The sequence below is a fragment of the Rhineura floridana genome, chromosome 3 (genome assembly GCF_030035675.1).
Source record: "Rhineura floridana isolate rRhiFlo1 chromosome 3, rRhiFlo1.hap2, whole genome shotgun sequence".
NCBI classification, from domain to species: Eukaryota; Metazoa; Chordata; class Lepidosauria; order Squamata; family Rhineuridae; genus Rhineura; species Rhineura floridana.
Genome location: NC_084482.1, coordinates 72,836,771 through 72,856,674, shown reverse-complemented (window position 1 = coordinate 72,856,674; position 19,904 = coordinate 72,836,771). Strand labels below are relative to the sequence as shown.

Here is a 19,904-nt window from a genome sequence, read left to right as displayed (position 1 = left end):
GGGGTTTGACCGAGTGGATCCAGGGTGTGGTCTAAGGTCTGTTTTTATGATGATTTAATGTGTTTTTAGCGCTCTTGTTTGCCGTCCTGGGCTCCTGCTGGGAGAAAGGGTGGGATATAAATCAAATAATAAATAAATGAATAAATCAACATGAAGGGGACATTTTGTTCGGTGTCCTGTAGATGCCCCATAAAAAGCAAGTGAACAAAGTATAGCAATTTCAGTGAATCCCACACAGCCCCTGCCATAGCAAAGCCATTTGCAATGATAACCACATCATTCAGACATTAATTAATTAATTAATTAATTAATTAATTAATTAATTAATTAATTAATTAATTTACTATTTTATTTATATTCTGCCCTTCCTCCCAGGAGGAGCCCAGGGCGGCAAACAAAAGCACTAAAAACACTTTAAAACATCATAAAAACAGACTTTAAAATACATTAAAACAAAACATCTTTAAAAACATTTTTTTAAAGCTTTCAAGACATCTTTAAAAAAAGTTTAAAAACATGTTTTTTTTAAAAAAAGTTTAAAAACATATTAAAAAGCAATTCACAGACACAGATATGTGTAAATCATGATTAGATGTAGGAAAACGAGTGACATGGTTAAGGGAGGAGTAGGGTTCCAGTATACTATTCAACAAATGCTGATTAGGCACTTTAATCCAGTGCTGATAGGAAGCTTTTCCTGAGACCTACTTCACTTAACAGCTTTTCCTGCTTGTTTTTAAACTAACCACCATTTGAAAATATTGTGACAGTGTACCAAAAAAAAAAGATGCAAAAGTTAAAAAGTAAGAATACATCAAATCCACCTATAAAACCAACAGGAACAATATCCAACAATGCTACTTTGAAAAAATGTGGTTGGATTCAAAAATGTCTTCACGGGGTACCTAAAAGAACAAATTGTTGGTGCCATCCTAATTTTTAAGGGGTGTGTATTTCAAAGTGTGGGTGCCACTACACTAAAACTCTGCCCTGGGTAACATTAAAAAAATTTCCTGGCGTGTGTGGCACCAACAAGAGGGTCTCACTTGATGACCTATTACTTCAAGCAGGATTATAGGGAAAAGGTAGTCACTCAAGTAAACAGATCCAAGCTGTTTGGGCTTTCTACACCAGCCCAGTAGCAAACCTTAAGGGCAGCCCCACATACAGCATGGTGCAGTAATCAACCTCAAGGTTACCTATGCTTGAATCACCATTGCCAAGCTATCCCTAAGAACAGCTTTCTGTCTGTCTCTCTCTGTCTCTGTCTCTGTCTCTGTCTCTCTCTCTCTCTCTCTCTCTCTCTCTCTCTCTCTCTTAAATTTAAGATGCTGCTAGTGGGTGGTTCTTCTGACCGGACCGGATGGTGGATGTCCAACCTGTCCTGGATGGGATGGGGTTGCACTCCCCCTTAAGGAGCAGGTTTGTAGCTTGGTGGTTCTCCTAGAACCATCTCTGTCACTTGAGGCTCAGGTAGCCTCGGTGGCACAGAGTGCTTTCTACCAACTTTGGTTGGTGGCCCAGTTACGCCCCTATCTGGACAGGGATAACCTGGCTTCAGTTGTCCATGCTCTGGTAACCTCCAGGTTAGATTACTGCAATGCACTCTACGTGGGGCTGCCTTTGAAGACAGTTCGGAAACTGCAGCTTGTGCAAAATGCAGCGGCCAGATTGGTAACAGGAACCAGACGGTCTGAACATATAAAACCGGTTCTGGCCCACTTGCATTGGCCGCCTGTATGTTTCTGAGCTCGATTCAAGGTGCTGGTTTTAACCTATAAAGCCTTACACAGCTTGGGACCACAATACCTGATGGAACACCTCTCCCGATACAAACCCACCCATACACTACACTTAACATCCAAGGCCCTCCTCCGAGGGAAGGTGGGAGTTTGGCAACAAGGGAGAGGGCCTTCTCAGTGTTGGCCCCCAAATTATGGAATGGTCTCCCTGATGAGGTGCGCCTGGTGCCAACACTGTTATCTTTTCGGCACCAGATCAAGATTTTCCTCTTCTCCCAGGCATTTTAGCATGTGTTTTAAATTTTTTTAAATTGTGTTTTAAATTGTTTTTAAAATATGTGTTTTTAAATTTGTATGTTTGTTTTTAATGTTTTTAGTTATTGTAAACCACCCAGAGAGCTTCGGCTATGGGGTGGTATATAAATACAATAAATAAATAAATATCCCATCCTAACTCTCAAAAGGAGCCCAGGGTGACAAACAAGTAATAAAACACTAAAAACATCTTTAAAACAAAACATATTTAAAAATTCTCAAAAACATTTCCCACACAGATGTAGCTTGGGATAAGGTCTCTACTTAAAACGCTTGTTGAAAGGGGAATGTCTTCAGTAAGTGCTGAAAAAACAACAGAGATGGTGCCTGTCTAATATCTAAGGAGTTAATTCCAACTCCTTAAATATGCCACAACACTAAAGATCACTTCCTATGTTGTGCAGAATGGACCTCCTGATAAGATGGTACTACAGGACATCCTCACTTGCAGAGCACAGTGACCAACTAGCTATATAAAGGGGAAAGACAATCTTTCAAGTATCCTGGTCCCAAGCTGTATAGGATTGTAGGTGGTATAGATATGTACCAGCCAAAGATGATAGAAGGCACTCTGAAACACTGAGGCCACTTGGGTCTCCAGTGACAAATATGGATCCAAGAGCACCCCCAAGCTATGTACCTAATCCATGGTACATGCCCATCCAGAACAGGCAACTGACCTATCTCCTGGAGTCAGGAACCACTCACCCACATGACCTCCATCTTTGCAAGATTCACCTTCCGTTTATTGGCCCTTTTCTAGCCCACCACTATATTCAAGCTCTGGTTTAAAACTTGCATGGCCTCACCTGATTCAGATGTTAAAGAGAAATAGAGCTGGGTCTCATCAGCATACTGCTGATACCTTGTTCCAAATCCCTTAATGCCTACATGTAGATGTTAAACAGATCGGGGACAAGATGGTATCCTGTGGCACCCCACAGTACACTTACTAGAGGGGGCAACAAACAGTCATCTAATGCCACCCTCTGAAACTGGCTCTTGAGACAGGAGTAGAACCACTGCAGTACAGTGTCTCCAACTCCCATCTGGCAGGGCTGATCCAGGATAATGACGTGATTGATGGTATTAAAAGCCGCTGAGAGACTGAGTAAGTTGTACTCCCTTTTCCCCTTTCTTGATGAAGGTCATCCATCAGAGTGGCCAAGACCCAAAATCAGGTCTGAACCCAGATCAGAATGGGTCAAGATTATTGGTATCATCCAAGAATGCCTGCAGCTCATTGCCACTACCCTCTCAGCTACCTTCCCCCCCTCAAAAAAGTGGTCTTAGTAATTGAGCCGTAGTTGCCAAATATAATTAGATCCAGGGTGGGTTTTTTAAGGAGTGACCAAACCACTGGCACTTTAAAGGCCAGTGTAGGTGTACTTATTTTTGGTATGTGTCCCCTTTTTGTGTTTATATTATAAACAGTTACTGCACAAATTGCTCATAATTATACTTGGTGCAGCTATTAAATGGAGGAACCTAAATGTAAATGAAATGAAAAGATGTGGAATGTATTCCTGGCTTTACTTATTTAGCTATGGATCATCAGTGATTGTAACTTCATCCTAGGTATGTAACAAGGCACATATTTATTGGCAGCATGCAAAGACGGGACAAGTAGGAAGACTGGTATTTCAATCAGGAGCTCAACTATCCCTTGATTACCTTGGAACAACTGGTTTCAGTGAAGAAAAATGGGATTTTTTCTAAATACCTTTCCCCCCCCCTCCTACAATCAATGTCTTCAGAGATGGCTGGTTTTCTTGAGATAGGATTCCTTATGAGACTCCAGAATTCACTAAGAGCTTTTTTGAATTACTGTTGCAGATTTAGAGGCATTGCTGCTAAAACTTGCCAATGGCTGGTTGACAGGGCAGATAGTCTAGAAAGGGGGCTTGAGCATGTCTTCAAAGTATCATATAAATTAATTACAATGTAGATAGTTTAGCTGAGTGTAAACACATGGTTGAAAGATAAATGAGTATGATTGGCAGGGGCAGGCTTAGTGAGCTTGTCAAATGTTCTAATAGTAGTAAGGGTATTTAAAATGTAGATCTTTACATACCCATCGTGGCTTTATTTTTACCTTCATTAGACTTGTGCTCATGAGTTGAATAATTCAGTTAATGCAGACAAACAAAAAGCCAGCTCCAGCAAATGAATAATATAAAACAAAATGTAGTCTGGAAGAAGATGGCAAATAATTCATTGTTTATACCAATCCTTTTGAGTTAACAGCTTTTCCCCCAAATGAAATAGTTATCCACCATTATATTCTAGCCTGATAATATTGTGTTAGCATGCCATGCCAATATGTGCTGTCCTTTCCTAGCTGTCGGGCAACTTGGAAGAGCTGCAAGAAGACTGGAGAGGGATAGGATTAGATTTTTCATTATGAATCTTCCTCACTATATGAGGAATATAGTTATGAATATAGAGACAAATTGCAACTTATTAACCCCTGAATAGTACTGATTATCGCTCCTGATCAACGGTTCTTTCTCCAGGTACATTTTATCCAGAATACAGTGATCCAAAGCTAGCACAAATGGAAGGATGTGGGGCTCCTTGGAGACCAACTTATGTTCATATTCTAGAACACAAACATTTGCTACCTGGTGCTTGTATAAGTAGGGGTCACCAAGCTGCGCTCTCCAGTACTTCCCATCGCACCCATGAAGCGCCTCAGTTGGTATCCTCTCAAAAATCTGTGATGCACAACAAACTGTTCTTCCTACTTGATCACTTGCGTGCGTGCAAGGAGTGGGGTTTTTTTTTTAGGAAGAGGGGGCAGTCCCTGAAGCAGGGTTTGCTCTGACTCTGAAACAAAGGAAGAGGTGCTGGAGCTGCCACTCACTTTCCTTCCCATACTTTTGCTTAGCCCATAGCCCAGACCAGAGGGCAGGCTGGTGGTGGCGGCAGCTGGCTTTCTCGTGGGCCACAGGGCTCAATATGAGCCAGACAGGACTTTACCCCAAACATTCATTCAAATCGGGTATTGTACAGTATAAAGTAGGACACATGCCCACTCTGTTCCAAAATCTGCTTCTTCAGCTTGAAGAGGGTTGGATGGGGGCACATAGGGCTGTTTACTGTATTGTGTTTGCTTCACCTAAGGATCGGCTCTGCCTTTATCATGTGTGTATGTGTGTGTGTTATTTTTTGTTGTATTGTTTCTGCTCCGTGCCCCATCTCCTCACCCACCCATCTTAAATTAGGCAGAAGGCTATGGGAACACAGGTATGGCCCTTTTCAGGTGGAGGAATTCTCCCTCCAGGAGGCACACCTGGTTCACGTGCTAATGTATCTCAGGTGGGAGCCAAAACCCTTCAAATTTTCTCTGGCTTTTAATGTCTGATGTATTTTTTAGTCTGCTGTGATTGTTTTTAGTGATACTTTTTACTGTCTTTATTGTGTGTTTATTAGTTATTCTAAGCCATCATGTAACAGAAGAGGAGTGCAAGGAAAGAACAAATATTAGGCTGGGGTCTGGCAGTTTCAAGCTTAAGGAGAACCCACAGAGATGGGGTGTGCATATAAACCTAAGCAAAGAGGTCAGTTGGGTTTCTTGAGAAGTTTGCAAGGAGGTTTTCTAAAATTCTGGGTTTTTTTTTAGAAAGTCAGAGATCTGTAGTACTTCTTTCCCCAAAAAGAAACAGATACAGTAAGATACCCTTTGGTTTTTTTAAAAAAATATATATAAAATAAATTGGGTATTTAAATATAGTGGTGGGCTTGAAAGGACTCCTAACTCTTGAATTTTCAGCAGCTAGTGGCTCCAGAAAGTGCTACTCAGTACTGCTACCCATGTGGGGTTCCTAATTCTAAATAATGGCCACTCCTCTCCTTCCAGGCTCTGTCATCCATGGAACAATTTCGCAACTTGGATCGGGACATTGAGGGTTCTGCCAAACGCTGGAAAAAGTTTGTGGAGTCCGAGTGCCCTGAAAAGGAGAGGTTTCCCCAGGAGTGGAAGAATAAGTCAGCTTTGCAGCAACTGTGTATGATGAGAGCCATCCGTCCTGACCGCATGACATATGCTGTCAGGTAATTGCTGTTCATGTGGCTGAACCAAACCTTGTCCAGTAATGTGAAAACTCAGCTTTTGAACTGTGTGTCCAAGAAATGAAAATACATCATAGAACAAGCAATATTAAATGCCTTGTTCTTATTAAATGTCTTATTCCTGGCTGAGAGTGTATCCCTCTTAATTCTACAGTACAATTTCCTTCTCTTCTTGCTATTCTTCGCTTAATCAGAACAGACTCAATCAGTGATGTCCATTTAACCTCAACCACATTCAACATTAATTGCCATCTACAGGCTGCTGCTAATGCACAATCTGTCTTGGTGTTTCAGCCTGCCTCCCTTCAGCCACCCAAAAATAAATCTTCTGCCCAACATCCAGGCATTACCTGATGGATATCTGTCTATAAGTTGGAACTATGTGTGTCCAAACCTGAATACCCAGATGGCCTCTTTATATTGTAAATTGTAGTGAAGTCTCAAATCACCCCAAAATTTTCAATTAAATAAATAATTGTGAAAGTCAGTCTTAAGAAAATTATTTAACATGATGCCAAATAAAACATGATTTCAAACTGACACTTAAATGTAAGATTAAATCATTTTCATTTTGAAGCCTAAAACCAGATATAATTTCATCATTGGGGTGCAGTGGAGGAATTACTCAAAACCAAGCCTGCATACATTTATCAAGCTAGTAAAATTATCCTCAGGGATAGATGTTTGCTCAGAAAACAAATTTTCCATCAAACATTGTTAGCCACTCCAAGTTTTTGATAGGTGCTTAGCACAATTAGAACCTGATTTGTCCTAGTCAGGATGTTTCTTTCCCACAACTTTTATCATAACTGTATTAGGTAGCGGTAGTTGCCTTATTTCTCTTTGAAAGGAGAGTTCAGTACTCACTGGCTTAAGAGCGAGTTTGAAGATCATATCTCAACTTAATAAGTAGAAACAGAAACAAGCCTTTGTGGCACATGCAGAGCTCCCCCTCTGATCCTCCCTTTGGGATCAAATAAACCAAGAAGTCTTCCATTACTTAGATTATCCCATTTCATCCAGACCGGAAAACAAGAGATAACATCAGAGGTGGGCAACCGGATCTAGTTAGTGAGTCAGATCCGTACCTCCTCCCATACCTCTTGTGAGGAGGACAGGTGCCCACCTGTCAATCACTTGATATTGTTGTAACATCAGGTGATGACTTCAAAGGAGCACTCTCTCAGCACTCATTGTTGCTGAGAGTGAGCTCCTTTGAAGGTGTGCTGTCAGCGCCAATCAGCTGACAAATCACCTTCAAAGAAGCTTCTCTCAGCTGATGCATGCTAAAAACTCCTTTGAACTCCAGCACTGACCAGCTGATGGGCACTGAAAGGGAGCCCATTTGAAGTTTGACTTTACAGTTGATTGCCACTGACAGCGCACCTTTGAAGGTACACTCTCAGTGCCCATCAGGTTATTGGTGCTGGGAGCAGCCCCATTGGTTGCACTGGGGGTTCCTGATGCAGCCAATCCCAGCTTTGTCTTTACCTGCCTTATGTCAGGCGTTGAACAGGTAGGTGTAGTTTAATGGTAACAACCTTGTGGGCATAATTAGAACCTGCAGGCTGAACATTCCCCACCTCTGATTATCAGCTTTAAAACCAGCCAGGATATTAAGCCATTTTCAGTCAAAACAGGAAAATCATAAGTTAACGGAAGATTTGCTAGTTTTTTTGCTATCACTGTGAAGGGAAGAGCAAAATGTCTGCAGGTGGGCCAAAAGACTTGTTCATACTTTTGCTTATTAAGCCAAGATATGATCATCCAAATACATTCTATGCTATTCTACCACCACAATTTCCTATTTTGCATCAAATCTTTTCACTTCATACAGAGTATCTGCATGGTAAGAAGCTGGTCAGTTTTATACAGAATCAGATTGAGATAATTTGATAGCAATGATCACCGAGTGATCGGAGGGTATCTGATATCAGAGGATATTTCATTATAAACCCTCCCTCCCATTTAAAAAAAGTTTTTGTTAAACATGAATCCTCATCAGTCCTTCAGTTAAACCACAGCTGCAACTACTTTGATGTAGTATTTTATCATTTTGACTTCTATTGTTGTGTTTTAATTAATTATATTTTATCATCTTTTAAAGCTGTATTTGGGACACTTAATACAATGTGAGCCTTCCTCTGGACAAAAGGAGGGGGAGCAATTTTTAACATTCATAATATTGTGTTGCTTTTATCATTTATTTCCCTCTCCTCGCCTGTTACAAGAACAAAACCCCTTGCAGTTCTGGCATTCTCTTAAGGGTTTGTTTTAATCTTTTCATTAGAAAATATGTTTGTATAGAAACAATTCTGAAAGAGGCATTGGGACTGGGGAGAGAGAAAACGCTGTCTATCCAAGGAGAACAACAGCTCCTTCATATCAGCCTCATGTGTTCTAGCGCATCCTAGCAAGACACCTGCCCCCACCCTGTCTCTCAGGTTTTAAGAATAAACCACTTTAACAGAAGATTGAAATTCTTTGCCATTTCAATTAGTAAATTGTGTCTGCTTGTCTTGTACAGGAAAAAAATAATACAGTTTAGCTGATGCTGATGGTTGTTAATGTATTTATAAGTTATTTAGTGAAGCAGACTGAAAAAATATGAACTTCGGGCAGGCATGTAAAAGTACTTCAAGTACTACAAGAAAAACAAAACGTTTTTTGCTCGATCAGGACTTGTTTGTTGCTCAACATCTTAGTCTTCTGCTGAGTGACATTTGATATTGTCCCTGAGCTCCTACTGCTATATGATTCCTGCAAAGTTTTTTTAAAATGCACTTGTGTATCATGGAATTACAAGGTTTGGAAACTGGATGATCTACTCTAACCTCTTGCTCTTAGAGAAAGTATCTGATACCTAAAGATCCAGCAAGGCCATCTTTCCTTGAAAACTTCCAGTGGAGGTTATGATGGCATAGACTACAGCCTGGACAGTGAGAGGGAAGAGGGGTGAACAGTTGAGCTAACCCAGCCCCTCCTCCTTTGGTCCTCACTACTGCCATCAAGCAAATATTGCTATTGGCTTGGTTCACATTACAAACTAAGCCAAACCTTGGTTTACTGAGACTGTGAGCATGCAGGTTCCCTGAGAGGAACCTGCATCTCCTTTGTTCCTCCCCATTCCTTTTTTGCTTCCATGCTGAGCTAAGCCAAGATTTGACTTAGTGTGATGTTCAAACCGGGTAAGCGCTCTCTTCATTAACCATGAGCGGGAACCAAGGTTTGTTCTCTGACTGCTTCGACTAAACAGCCCTGTAATCTCTGAAACTTACTGGCTCAGCTAATTCTCTGGTCTGAGTAGTGTGGTAAGGCATTTAGGCATGCAGTGAATATCAATTTTTCAGACAATGTTAAACTAAACAAAATTAGGTTTTACTAAAGATATTTGGAAGCAGCAATTTAAAATGTTATTGTAAAGATATTCTTAGAATTTATTTTTAAAAACACTTTGGACAATTTTCGTACAAGAAAATTAAAATAACATAGGATTCAGCTAAACCTAGTCTAGACTGTTTCCCTACTCAAGCCAATACTTAACAATAAATCTGTTTTCACCCCTCGCAGTTCAGCTTCTGGAGTCTGGATCCAGTGTTGCCCTCTGGCCTCTTATATCTGCTTTAAGTTCATTCTCCCAACAGTGCTATAACTCTCTTAGCCCTATTTAGCAGTTCTACATATATACATTATTTCCATTTCAAAGTTCTTCACCAGTCGGAAGTGCAGTAGAGTTCAGTTTAAGTTTCTTTTTCACATTATTTATTTGGTTTTTCCCACCTGCCCTTTTGCCTTTAGGTTTTATTTTCCATTGAAGTATCAGATTCCTGGGCTGAATTTGTGTGATGAATAGCCTCTTAACAAAAACCAAAAATTTTACAACAAAGAACAAAAGATAAAATGGTGGGACAATTACATTTCTTCACAGAGGGGATCTCAACCCTTTCACTCACTGCAAAATAAATGCTCATTTCAATCTGGCTTCAGGCCTCAGTTTGGTATTGCGTGACCTCTGATTGATAATGTATATTTGGAGTGGGATGGGAGAGTGCAGCCTTATTGATTCTCTTTGATCTCTCAGCAGTCTTCAATACTGTTGACCATGGTATCCTTCTGGAGTGGTTCTGCAGGCAAGAATTTGGGGGCATTATTTTGCAATGGTTCTGGTCCTATTTGCAGGACCAGCACCAGAAAGTAGCATTGGGTGATTTCTGCTTGGCTCCTTGGCACTTGTGTTGCAGGGTCTTACAGGGCCCCATCTGCTTCCCTATGCCAAACAACTTCTATAGGAAACATCTGGGGAAAGTCACCTGGGGTTGGGGATTGCAATGTCATAGGTATGTAGATGAGACCCAACTCTATCTCTCCATTCTGTATTAATCAGAAGAGGCTATCCAGCTGAACTCTGGAAGTCTAGGGATGCGCCTTGAGTCATCACTGTCACTTGAGACCCAGGTGACCTCAATGGCAAGGAATGCTTATTCCCAGTTCTGGCTGATTCAGGAGCTATGGTCCTTCCTGAACCAGGATAGTCTAGCAGCAATAGTAAGTTCTCTGGTAATCTCCCATTTAGGTTATTACAATGTGCTCTACACTGAGGTGCCCTTAAAGATGGGCAGAAAACTGCCAGGTTGCAGGTTGGCACAGCTAGATGGAATCACATTATATCAATCCTAAAAGAACTGTAATAGCTGCCAATTTGCTACTGGGCCCCATTCAAGTTGCTGACTCCAGTGTATAAAGTCCTACACAGCATGGGAACTAGGTATTTGAAGGAGCACCTCTCCTATTATATGGTGACCCATGCCTTGAGATCTGCAGGAGAGGCCCTACTGGTGGTTCCATTTATAGGGGTGGCCTACTTTGCAGTGACACAATCCTGGGCCTTCTCGGTTATGGCATCCAGTTGTGGAACTCTCTTCCACTGGAATCACAATTGTCACCTCTCTCATGTCTTTTTTACATCAACTGAAGATCCTTCTGGTTTTTGGGACTGATGAGATGGTAGCCTGTTCTGTTAGCTATGGGACTATGTGTTGAAATTTGTGGAAGATTATTTGTGCTTAGATTTTATTATTTTAATGTAATTTCTGTACACTACCCTGGGAACCTTGGTTGAAAAGTGGCTTAAAATTTTAGCAAGAGCAACCTAATGTGGCCTGCTAGCTGTGTATTGACAAGCTGCCACTTAACTCCACACATTTTTGTCTCCATTCTGGGACTTGAGGAGGTGAGGTGGAAAGATCCAAGAACCTCTAGTCCAAGATAACTAATCCCCAGGCCATAAAGGGTACTATAGATGAATTCTGATGTAAGTTAAACAGAACACTGAATTTTATAAATGTGTTGTGTTTGCTGAATATTAATGGCTTCATCAACTCTTCCAACAGAGATTTTGTGGAAGAAAAGCTTGGCAGTAAATATGTGGCAGGAAGATCTCTGGATTTTGCAACATCATTTGAGGAGTCTGGACCTGCAATCCCAATGTTCTTTATCCTCTCACCTGGAGTTGACCCCCTGAAGGATGTAGAGAAGCATGGTAAATAAATTGTGTCAGTTTAATTACATCCGTTAAACCAAACCCATAACAATGTGCTACCTCCAGCAGGGAAGGAAATATGCCTTCTCTCGTGCTCCCATGGAAGGGCAGTCTTTACTCTTGGGAAGGCACCTCCCTTTGATAGCAGGAATGGTCTGTAGCAGAAGCAGGGTTTTAGCAGCACTCTGTAGGAGCCTGCAGCTGAGGTTTTTATTTCCACTTCGTTTCATCTCCCCCTGCCTTTTCCTTTCCTAAAGGTCTTCTCCCCCTTTCTTAGTTATGGACCAGGCCAGCAGGTAAAGCCTCATGTTAGGCCAGTTTCCCCCCACCAGATCTTTTCACCTTGCTGACATTTACCGCACTTGTCCTTTCTCCACCTGACGGACACTAGGTACTAAACCACAGTCGGGCTTCCATAGGAACACAGGAAGCTGCCTTTTACTGAGTCAGACCATTGGTCCATCTAGCTCACTATTGTCTACACTGACTGGCAGCCCTACCTGGAGATGCCAAGGATTGATCTTGAGACCTTCTGCATGCAAAGCAGATGCTCTTTCAAACTGGCCCTTCCAACTTCTTTGTTCCTCAGCTAGGGATTAGGATCCATTGACCAGTACCTGTTCAAAAAGCATTTCGTCGACTTTACAGGCTGGCATCAGTTTGAGTGTGTTCTGTATCTGCTAGCTGCTGCTTTTACTGATATGTGTGTGTGGGGGGGGTTGCTCGGAAAAAATATTGATATTCGTTGTTGTTATGTGCCTTCAAGTCGATTATGACTTATGGTGACCCTATGAATCAGCGACCTCCAAGAGCATCTGTCATGGACCATCCTGTTCAGAGCTTGTAAGTTCAGGTCTCTGGCTTCCTTTATGGAATCAATCCATCTCTTGTTTGGCCTTCCACTTTTTCTACTCCCTTCTGTTTTCCCCAGCATTATTGTCTCTTCTAGTGAATCATGTCTTCTCATGATGTGTCCAAAGTATGATAACCCCAGTTTCGTCATTTTAGCTTCTAGTGACAGTTCTGGTTTAATTTGTTCTAACACCCAATTATTTGTTTTTTTCGCAGTCCATGGTATGTGCAAAGCTCTCCTCCAACACCACATTTCAAATGAGTTGATTTTTCTCTTATCCACTTTTTTCACTGTCCAACTTTCACATCCATACATAGAGTTTGGGAATACCAGGGTCTGAATGATCCTGACTTTAGTGTTCAGTGATACATCTTTGCATTTGAGGCCCTTTTCTAGTTCTCTCATAGCTTCCCTCCCCAGTCCTAGCCGCCTTCTGATTTCTTGACGATTGTCTCCATTTTGGTCAATGACTGTGCTGAGATATTAATCCTTGACAAGTTCAATGTCCTCATTGGCAACTGTAAAGTTACATAAATCTTCTGTTGTCATTACTTTAGTCTTTTTGACATTCAGCTGTAGTTCTGCTTTTGTGCTTTCCTCTTTAACTTTCATCAGCATTCGTTTCAAATCATTACTGGTTTCTGCTAGTAGTATGGTATCGTCTGCATATCTTAAATTATTGATATTTCTCCCTCCAGTTTTCACACCTCCTTCATCTTGGTCCAATCCCGCTTTCTGTATGATATGTTCTGCATATAGATTAAACAAGTAGGGTGATAAAATGCACCCCTGTCTCAAATCCTTTCCGATGGGGAACCAATCAGTTTCTTGATATTCTGTCCTTATAGTAGCCTCTTGTCCGGAGTATAGGTTGCACATCAGGACAATCAGATGCTGTGGCACCCCCATTTCTTTTAAAGCATTCCATAGTTTTTTATGATCTACACAATCCAATGCTTTGCTGTAATCTATAAAGCACAGGGTGATTTTCTTCTGAAATTCCTTGCTGTGTTCCATTATCCAACGTATGTTTGCGATATGATCTCTGGTACCTCTTCCCTTTCTCAATCCAGCTTGGACATCTGGCATTTCTCACTCCATATATGGTAAGAGCCTTTTTTGTAGAATCTTGAGCATTCCTTTACTTGTATGGAATATTAAGGCAGTAGTTCAGTAGTTACTGCATTCCCTGGGATCCCCTTTCTTTTGAATTGGGAATGTATATTGAACGCTTCCAGTCTGTGGGCCATTGTTTAGTTTTCCATATTTCTTGACAAAGTTTTATCAATATTTGTACAGATTCAGTCTCAGTAACTTGTAGCAACTCTATTGGTATGCCATCTGTTCTGGTGATTTGTTTCTTCCAAGTATTTTAAGAGCCGCTTAAATGACGATGACAGTGTTCTGGCCTCCCAAGAGGGAATCCTTTTGCGATCCTGACTTGTAAGGGATTTGGCTGTGCCTAGTTACTTTGCATAAGGCTTCCACAGTATTTTATTTATTTATTTATTTATTATTTGATTTATATCCCACCCTTCCTCCCAGCAGGAGCCCAGGGCGGCACATTATTGTAAAAGATGTTTGAAGCTCCATTTCCACAGCATTGGCTGAGCCCGGTGTGAGTACCAATGCAGCCTGCTTTAAGGATTCACAGTCCTAGCATAAGAAAAGACATAAATAGAAACATGAGATTGTCCAGATGATGCTTTAGTAGCCACTTGGACAAGCTCAAGTGCACTTATGGTGAAATTGTTCTTCAAATCATCCTATGTACAAATGGATCCAAATGTCTTCTTGATCAGTTTGCAGCATAAGGTGATTTAAAGGGTTGTGGAATATGAACTGAATGGAAGCAGGAGCTTGCTGTGCTTGCTCATTTCAAGCAGAGGTGCTCACATTGTTAAAATATTTATTTATTTAACAAAATTTATATACTGCTTGGTTGTAGAAAACCTCTAAGTGGTAGACACAAAACTTACTTCACTTTCTTGCCTGTCTCTATAACGAGTATAAAGCAGGATTATTTTCAGTTCCTGAGTTGGGAGAGGAGGTTTTTATACTTTTTTTCCCTACTAGGTTAGAACCCACTGTAGAGACTTGAGAGAAGTGATCCTTTTACAGACCTTGTGGTATAACTACCCTTGAGTGCGCGGAACACAAAGAGTTTCAGTGTTATATTTATAACTATGAGTACTGTAATCCTTCCTTTTATCTCTGCTGTTTATTCAACTTCAATGCCTTTGGAGAAGAAAAAAAGAAAAACAGTTTCTACTGTTTACAGTAGTGTCTACAGTAGTGGCAAAGTGGTTAAGGTGTCGGACTATGACCTGGGAGACCAGGGTTCAAATCCCCACACAGCCTTGAAGCTCACTGGGTGACCTTGGGCCAGTCACTGCCTCTCAGCCTCAGAGGAAGGCAATGGTAAAACCACCTCTGAATACCGTTTACCATGAAAACCCTATTCATAGGGTCGCCATAAGTTGGGGTCGACTTGAAGGCAATCCATTATATATTATTACTACAGTAGTGGTGCCAGAATTCTGCCATAGGTATTCACATGCAAATCTGAATGCTAAGCATACAAATAGGTTTGCATTACAAATCCTCGCAGTTATCTGTTTTATGTGTGGAAATGCTCTACGGCTTATTCCCATTTTTTCCCAGGTACAGTGCAGATCTACAACTTTGAAGTTTACTTTTGATGGGAGGGTTTATTATTCAACTACAAAAGAGACATTTAGCTCTTTGTCATTTCAGTCTCAGGATCCTAATGCAGGAGGATTGGGCTGCCACAGCCTATGTGTATCAGTGGTATGTGTGGGTGCAGCTATTCCTTCCCTGCCAATCTTAATGATAGCTTGAGGAGCAAACTCTAAATATGTGGTTGGCTAGAATGTATGTTCACAGAGTGATGTTCTTTCAGCTTGTGCAGAATGCCACCTTCCCTACCTTTTTATAGCTAAAGGGATTCTGCCATTTCATCAGCTCACCCAGAATTAGGCTGCTTAAGATGAAGATAACAGAAAAGGACTTTGGTGTTTTAAAAACTGCTAGCCCTTATATATTCTGTATGGGGCCCTGCTTGCCCTGCACAGAATTTGGACGCACTTGCACTGCATACACCCACTGAGTCAAAATGCCAACTTGATATCTGAGCATCAGATAGAAACAACATCCCACATTAATTCCTTGACATTAGCACACCCAGGCATATGTGCTGCTTGCACTGATGACAGAAGAGGTCTCCATTATCTATAGCTCATTACAGGAGGTCCTACTGAGCAATGCTTCCATGCTATTTCCTATCACTTAGAGAGAGACCCATCCAAGTTCATTTGTGGATGCTTTCACAAATACCAGGCCTTACATATATAAGCCCGCAAACCATTTTTACTAGCCTGCTAGCATAATACCTATATTAATCACTGATGGATCACTAGAAGAAATAAGATTATCTTGACCAGTGTACTAAAGCTTGACAGTCTGGTCAACTGAAAGCAATTCTTACTCAGTACAGGTGAACTAAACACTGGGCATTTATTGCCTGAAAACTGAACTTTCTGGGCACATTTTTTCTTAACAAAAAGCAGGGATGAGAAGGGGGATCTGGAACAGGGCCATAGCACGGGAGGTGGGGGTTAACCATTCTTCCCATGTCATTTTCCTGATAACTCCCCACTAACACCTCCCAGCTGCTATTTGGCCTTGAAGTGCTGTTTTGCAGCACACAACACCTTCAGGGGCGAATAGTAGCTTTGGAGTGGTAATGTGATTTTTTTTCCAGGTCAATGTCACGATGGGTGGGGGAAATATTTTTTTTTAAAAACTGTGCACTGTAGAGCCAATCTAGATCAGGTCCACCTGCAGCTATTTTTTGTTAAGAAAAAGCATGCTCAGTACTAAGTGTGCTAGAAGAAAGATAGTACTTACTAACAAAACATGGAGTTTGGCCATAATTTCCGGTGTGAAAAACGACTTGTGGATGCCTTTCTACTGCACATTGCTCATAAAGGGGCGAAGGGAATTTGCCATTCTGCGACATATGGCTTCATGCCTTTTAGCCAGCAGGATATATTTCTTATCAGTTAAAACATGTACATTTACATAGATTTGCAAGGGAATAATTCACTTAGAGCTAAGGTCCTCAGTACTCCTTTTGCCTTGTGTTACTGACAAAAGAGGTTTTGGAGAAGCTGGAAACCTTTTAGTTATTTTGCAAAAAAATAAGATAATGCAGTCATGCTGGTTCCTTGGGGAGGGCTTTAATAGATGTGACTCTTTTTGAATGGAATTTGAGGGTGCTTCCAGACAGGGTTGATGCATTGCAAACAGGTAATTAAAATCTGATTTTTCTGTGTGTGCCATTGACACATGAAAATCCACACATGGACAGTTTCATATCTGTACCATTGTTTCCTGTCCACATCCGTGGGTAGCCATTAATGGAATGTTTTCCATGTTGTATGTTCTGGCCCCTCCCCTCAATAGCTACTTCTACACCCTCCACTATTTCTTCCTGTTCTGGGCATGTACCCAGGCATTTTTCTATTTCACACACCTTTAACTTCTCAGGAAGTGTGCAAGAGCAGCCCGTAGTTAGCATGTTTCACAATGGGCACAATGAAGGCTTCTGTGGTTTTGGGGGTGGGGGAATATAGCATCCAATTCCATTTTTCTATTGTTTTGATACAGAGGTCTTGTGCAAGACTAATATTTAGCTATACTAAAATTTTGATGAAGACATCTTCCACAAGACCTCTTTATTAAAAATGTATTTTAATAGTCCCAGTGAATGTAATGTGATTACAGTCTCCAAGTAATCCCCCCATGCTGAGATCGTGAGAGAATAGCATCTCCAAACTAGGTTGTTGAAATACCAACAAGCCTTCAACATGCAGTGTCCGGTGGAAACAGGCATGTTCATTGTGTTCAGATGAGGAGCAATTAGAAGTTGGGGTGTGGCAATAGAGAGCACCCATGAAATGTGACCACACATGACAACCCCCAAAGTGTACTAAATAGCTGCTACATCAGCGGTAACTTCAGATATATAACAAGTTATTTTTACTTAATGGATTTTCCATGGTAACATGAAATCCAGATTAAATGTAAAAGAAAGGGGGGGAAAGTAAGGTCTGGCAGTTTGATAATGATGGCATGTAGATGGGTGCAAAAAACTTGTGTGCAGGAGCAGCACCAATTCTGCAATAAAGCTCCATCTGAAAGCACCTTGAGATCAGGGTATCGTGTTGTGTCTTCACTATCCTGAAAAGCTTCTTTTCCTCTTTCAGGGAAGAAACTTGGCTACACATTTAACAACAGGAATTTCCACAATGTCTCGCTTGGACAAGGCCAGGAGGTAGTGGCAGAGAAAGCCTTAGACCTCGCTGCAGCGGAGGGACATTGGGTTATCTTGCAGGTATCTTTTTTCTTTGTTTTGAGGGAAATAACAGTTGCCTTTGAGTCCCCTGTTGCAGAAACAGGTTTCATCAGCAGTGACTAAATGATTGGTTTTGAGTGAGGGAGCAGGCTGGCAATATGACAAGCCACTTCTCAGTAAGGCCAAATACTATCAGTCACTTTTACAATTAGCAAATTGGGCGGGAGTTTCCATAGAAATGGCAACAATACTATGTCTGGTGACCTCTGTCTTTGTTGCACAGCGAACTCCTTGAACACAGATTGAGAGGGATTTTAGTGTTTATTTTTCATGTTCTGTGAAACTGCTCTTTTTGGGGGATGGGCATTCCCCTAAAGCTGGGGAATGTATGGTCCCCCAGAAGTTGTTGAGCCACAAATTCCCATCATTACCAACCATTGGCCACACTGGCTGGGGCTGATGGGAGCTGGAGTCTTAACAACTTATGGAGGCGCACAGGTGCCTCATCCCTGTCTTGAATGCTTAGCACAAAAATTGCTTCGCTGTTGAAAGAGGTGCCTGTTGTCAATTCAGGTGTTCCAAGTCATAATAAATAAAAAAATAATGGGTCCAGCTATGTATACTCTGTAAGATAATATAAAGACACAACTCACATACTGTATATTGTATGCCAGCATGACTCTACATTATGCACCAAGAAAACCTGAATTTGGCAATGTGAGTATGTAAACTGACCACACTTGTATATCTGTACTTATTTTTCATTGCTGCTGCTCCTGCTAGTCATAAGGAAGAGCAATGAGCTATACAGCACTGAAGCCACAGCCTCTGGAAACTGTGAACCCTGATCAGCAGCCCCCCCCCCAGGTTTTGACAGGCAGTGCCCACATATTTGCAAACCTATTTTCAGAGCTCTTAGAAACTTGGTCAAAATCTTGAATTCTTTTCTCAGTAACAATTTCTGCACTTGTACTGCACCAAGAACAGTTGGCACCTCTTCCTGGCCTAAAGCTTCCACTGCTCACTTGTATGTGCCAATTAATTTAAATGTCTCAGAATTAAAAATTGCTAAGTAACTAAGATGAAAACAGAAAGAAAAATCCTTTTGTTTAGCCCAATGACTCCAAGAATGACCTGCCGATTAACAATATTCTAATGAAGTTTGCCCCCTCTAGGATGCACACCTTAACATGGTGAGGGGGTTTGAGAGTATTGAAGAAGCTGAGAGCAATGCCGTCAGGAGTCTAGACCAAGAGGCTAGACTCCTAGCAGAGGCACCCAAGGCAGAATGGTCAAAAGCTGAGACACCAGACTAAGATGCATCCAAACTCAGAGGAAGGCAATGGTAAACCACCTCTGAATACCTCTTACCACGAAAACCCTATGAATACACTATCCAAAATGCAACACGAGATAGTGCTGGAAGATGAGAGCTACTGGGGAAAAACAAAGTACAAGTACAAGTAGCGCTGTGACTAATGACGCAGCTGGAAGCCCAGAGGCTGATGCGCACAGATGCGAAAGGAGAGTCCAGAATTTTATGACGCACACAATAGGAACTTGGAATGTGAGAAGCATGAACCAGGGAAAGTTAGAAATTGTCAAGAAAGAAATGGAATGTATCAACATTACAATACTTGGCATGAGTGAATTAAAATGGACTGGAATGGGACATTTTCAATCGGGCAACTACAAAATATTTTAAGCAGGAAATGAGAAATTAAGAAGAAACGGGGTTGCTTTAATAGCGAGCAGTGATGTAGGAAAAGCAATTAGGAGCTGCAATGCAAGGTCTGAGTGAGTGAAATCAATGAGATTAAACAGGAAACCTATTAACATAACCATCATCCAAGTCTATGCTCCAATGGCAAACAGAAGAAGAGGGAGAGATTTTACGCAGAAGTACAGGAAGAAATTGATCACGCATCAAAACAAGATGTGCTGATGATCATGGGAGACTGGAATGCAAAAGAAGGGAACAGAGAAGAACTAGGAATTGTG

The 19,904-nt window shown here is 41.3% G+C and overlaps 1 protein-coding gene across 1 annotated transcript in view; it reads left to right on the top strand.

Moving 5' to 3' along the window:
- The window catches only part of DNAH9 (dynein axonemal heavy chain 9), a 127,364-nt gene that overhangs the window by 61,572 nt on the left and 45,888 nt on the right, over positions 1-19,904 (top strand). Inside the window, exons 10-12 of the mRNA XM_061616530.1 lie at positions 5,920-6,113; positions 11,522-11,670; positions 17,815-17,942. Coding sequence (XP_061472514.1) covers positions 5,920-6,113; positions 11,522-11,670; positions 17,815-17,942 — 471 coding nt within the window. The remainder of the gene's footprint in view (positions 1-5,919; positions 6,114-11,521; positions 11,671-17,814; positions 17,943-19,904) is intronic.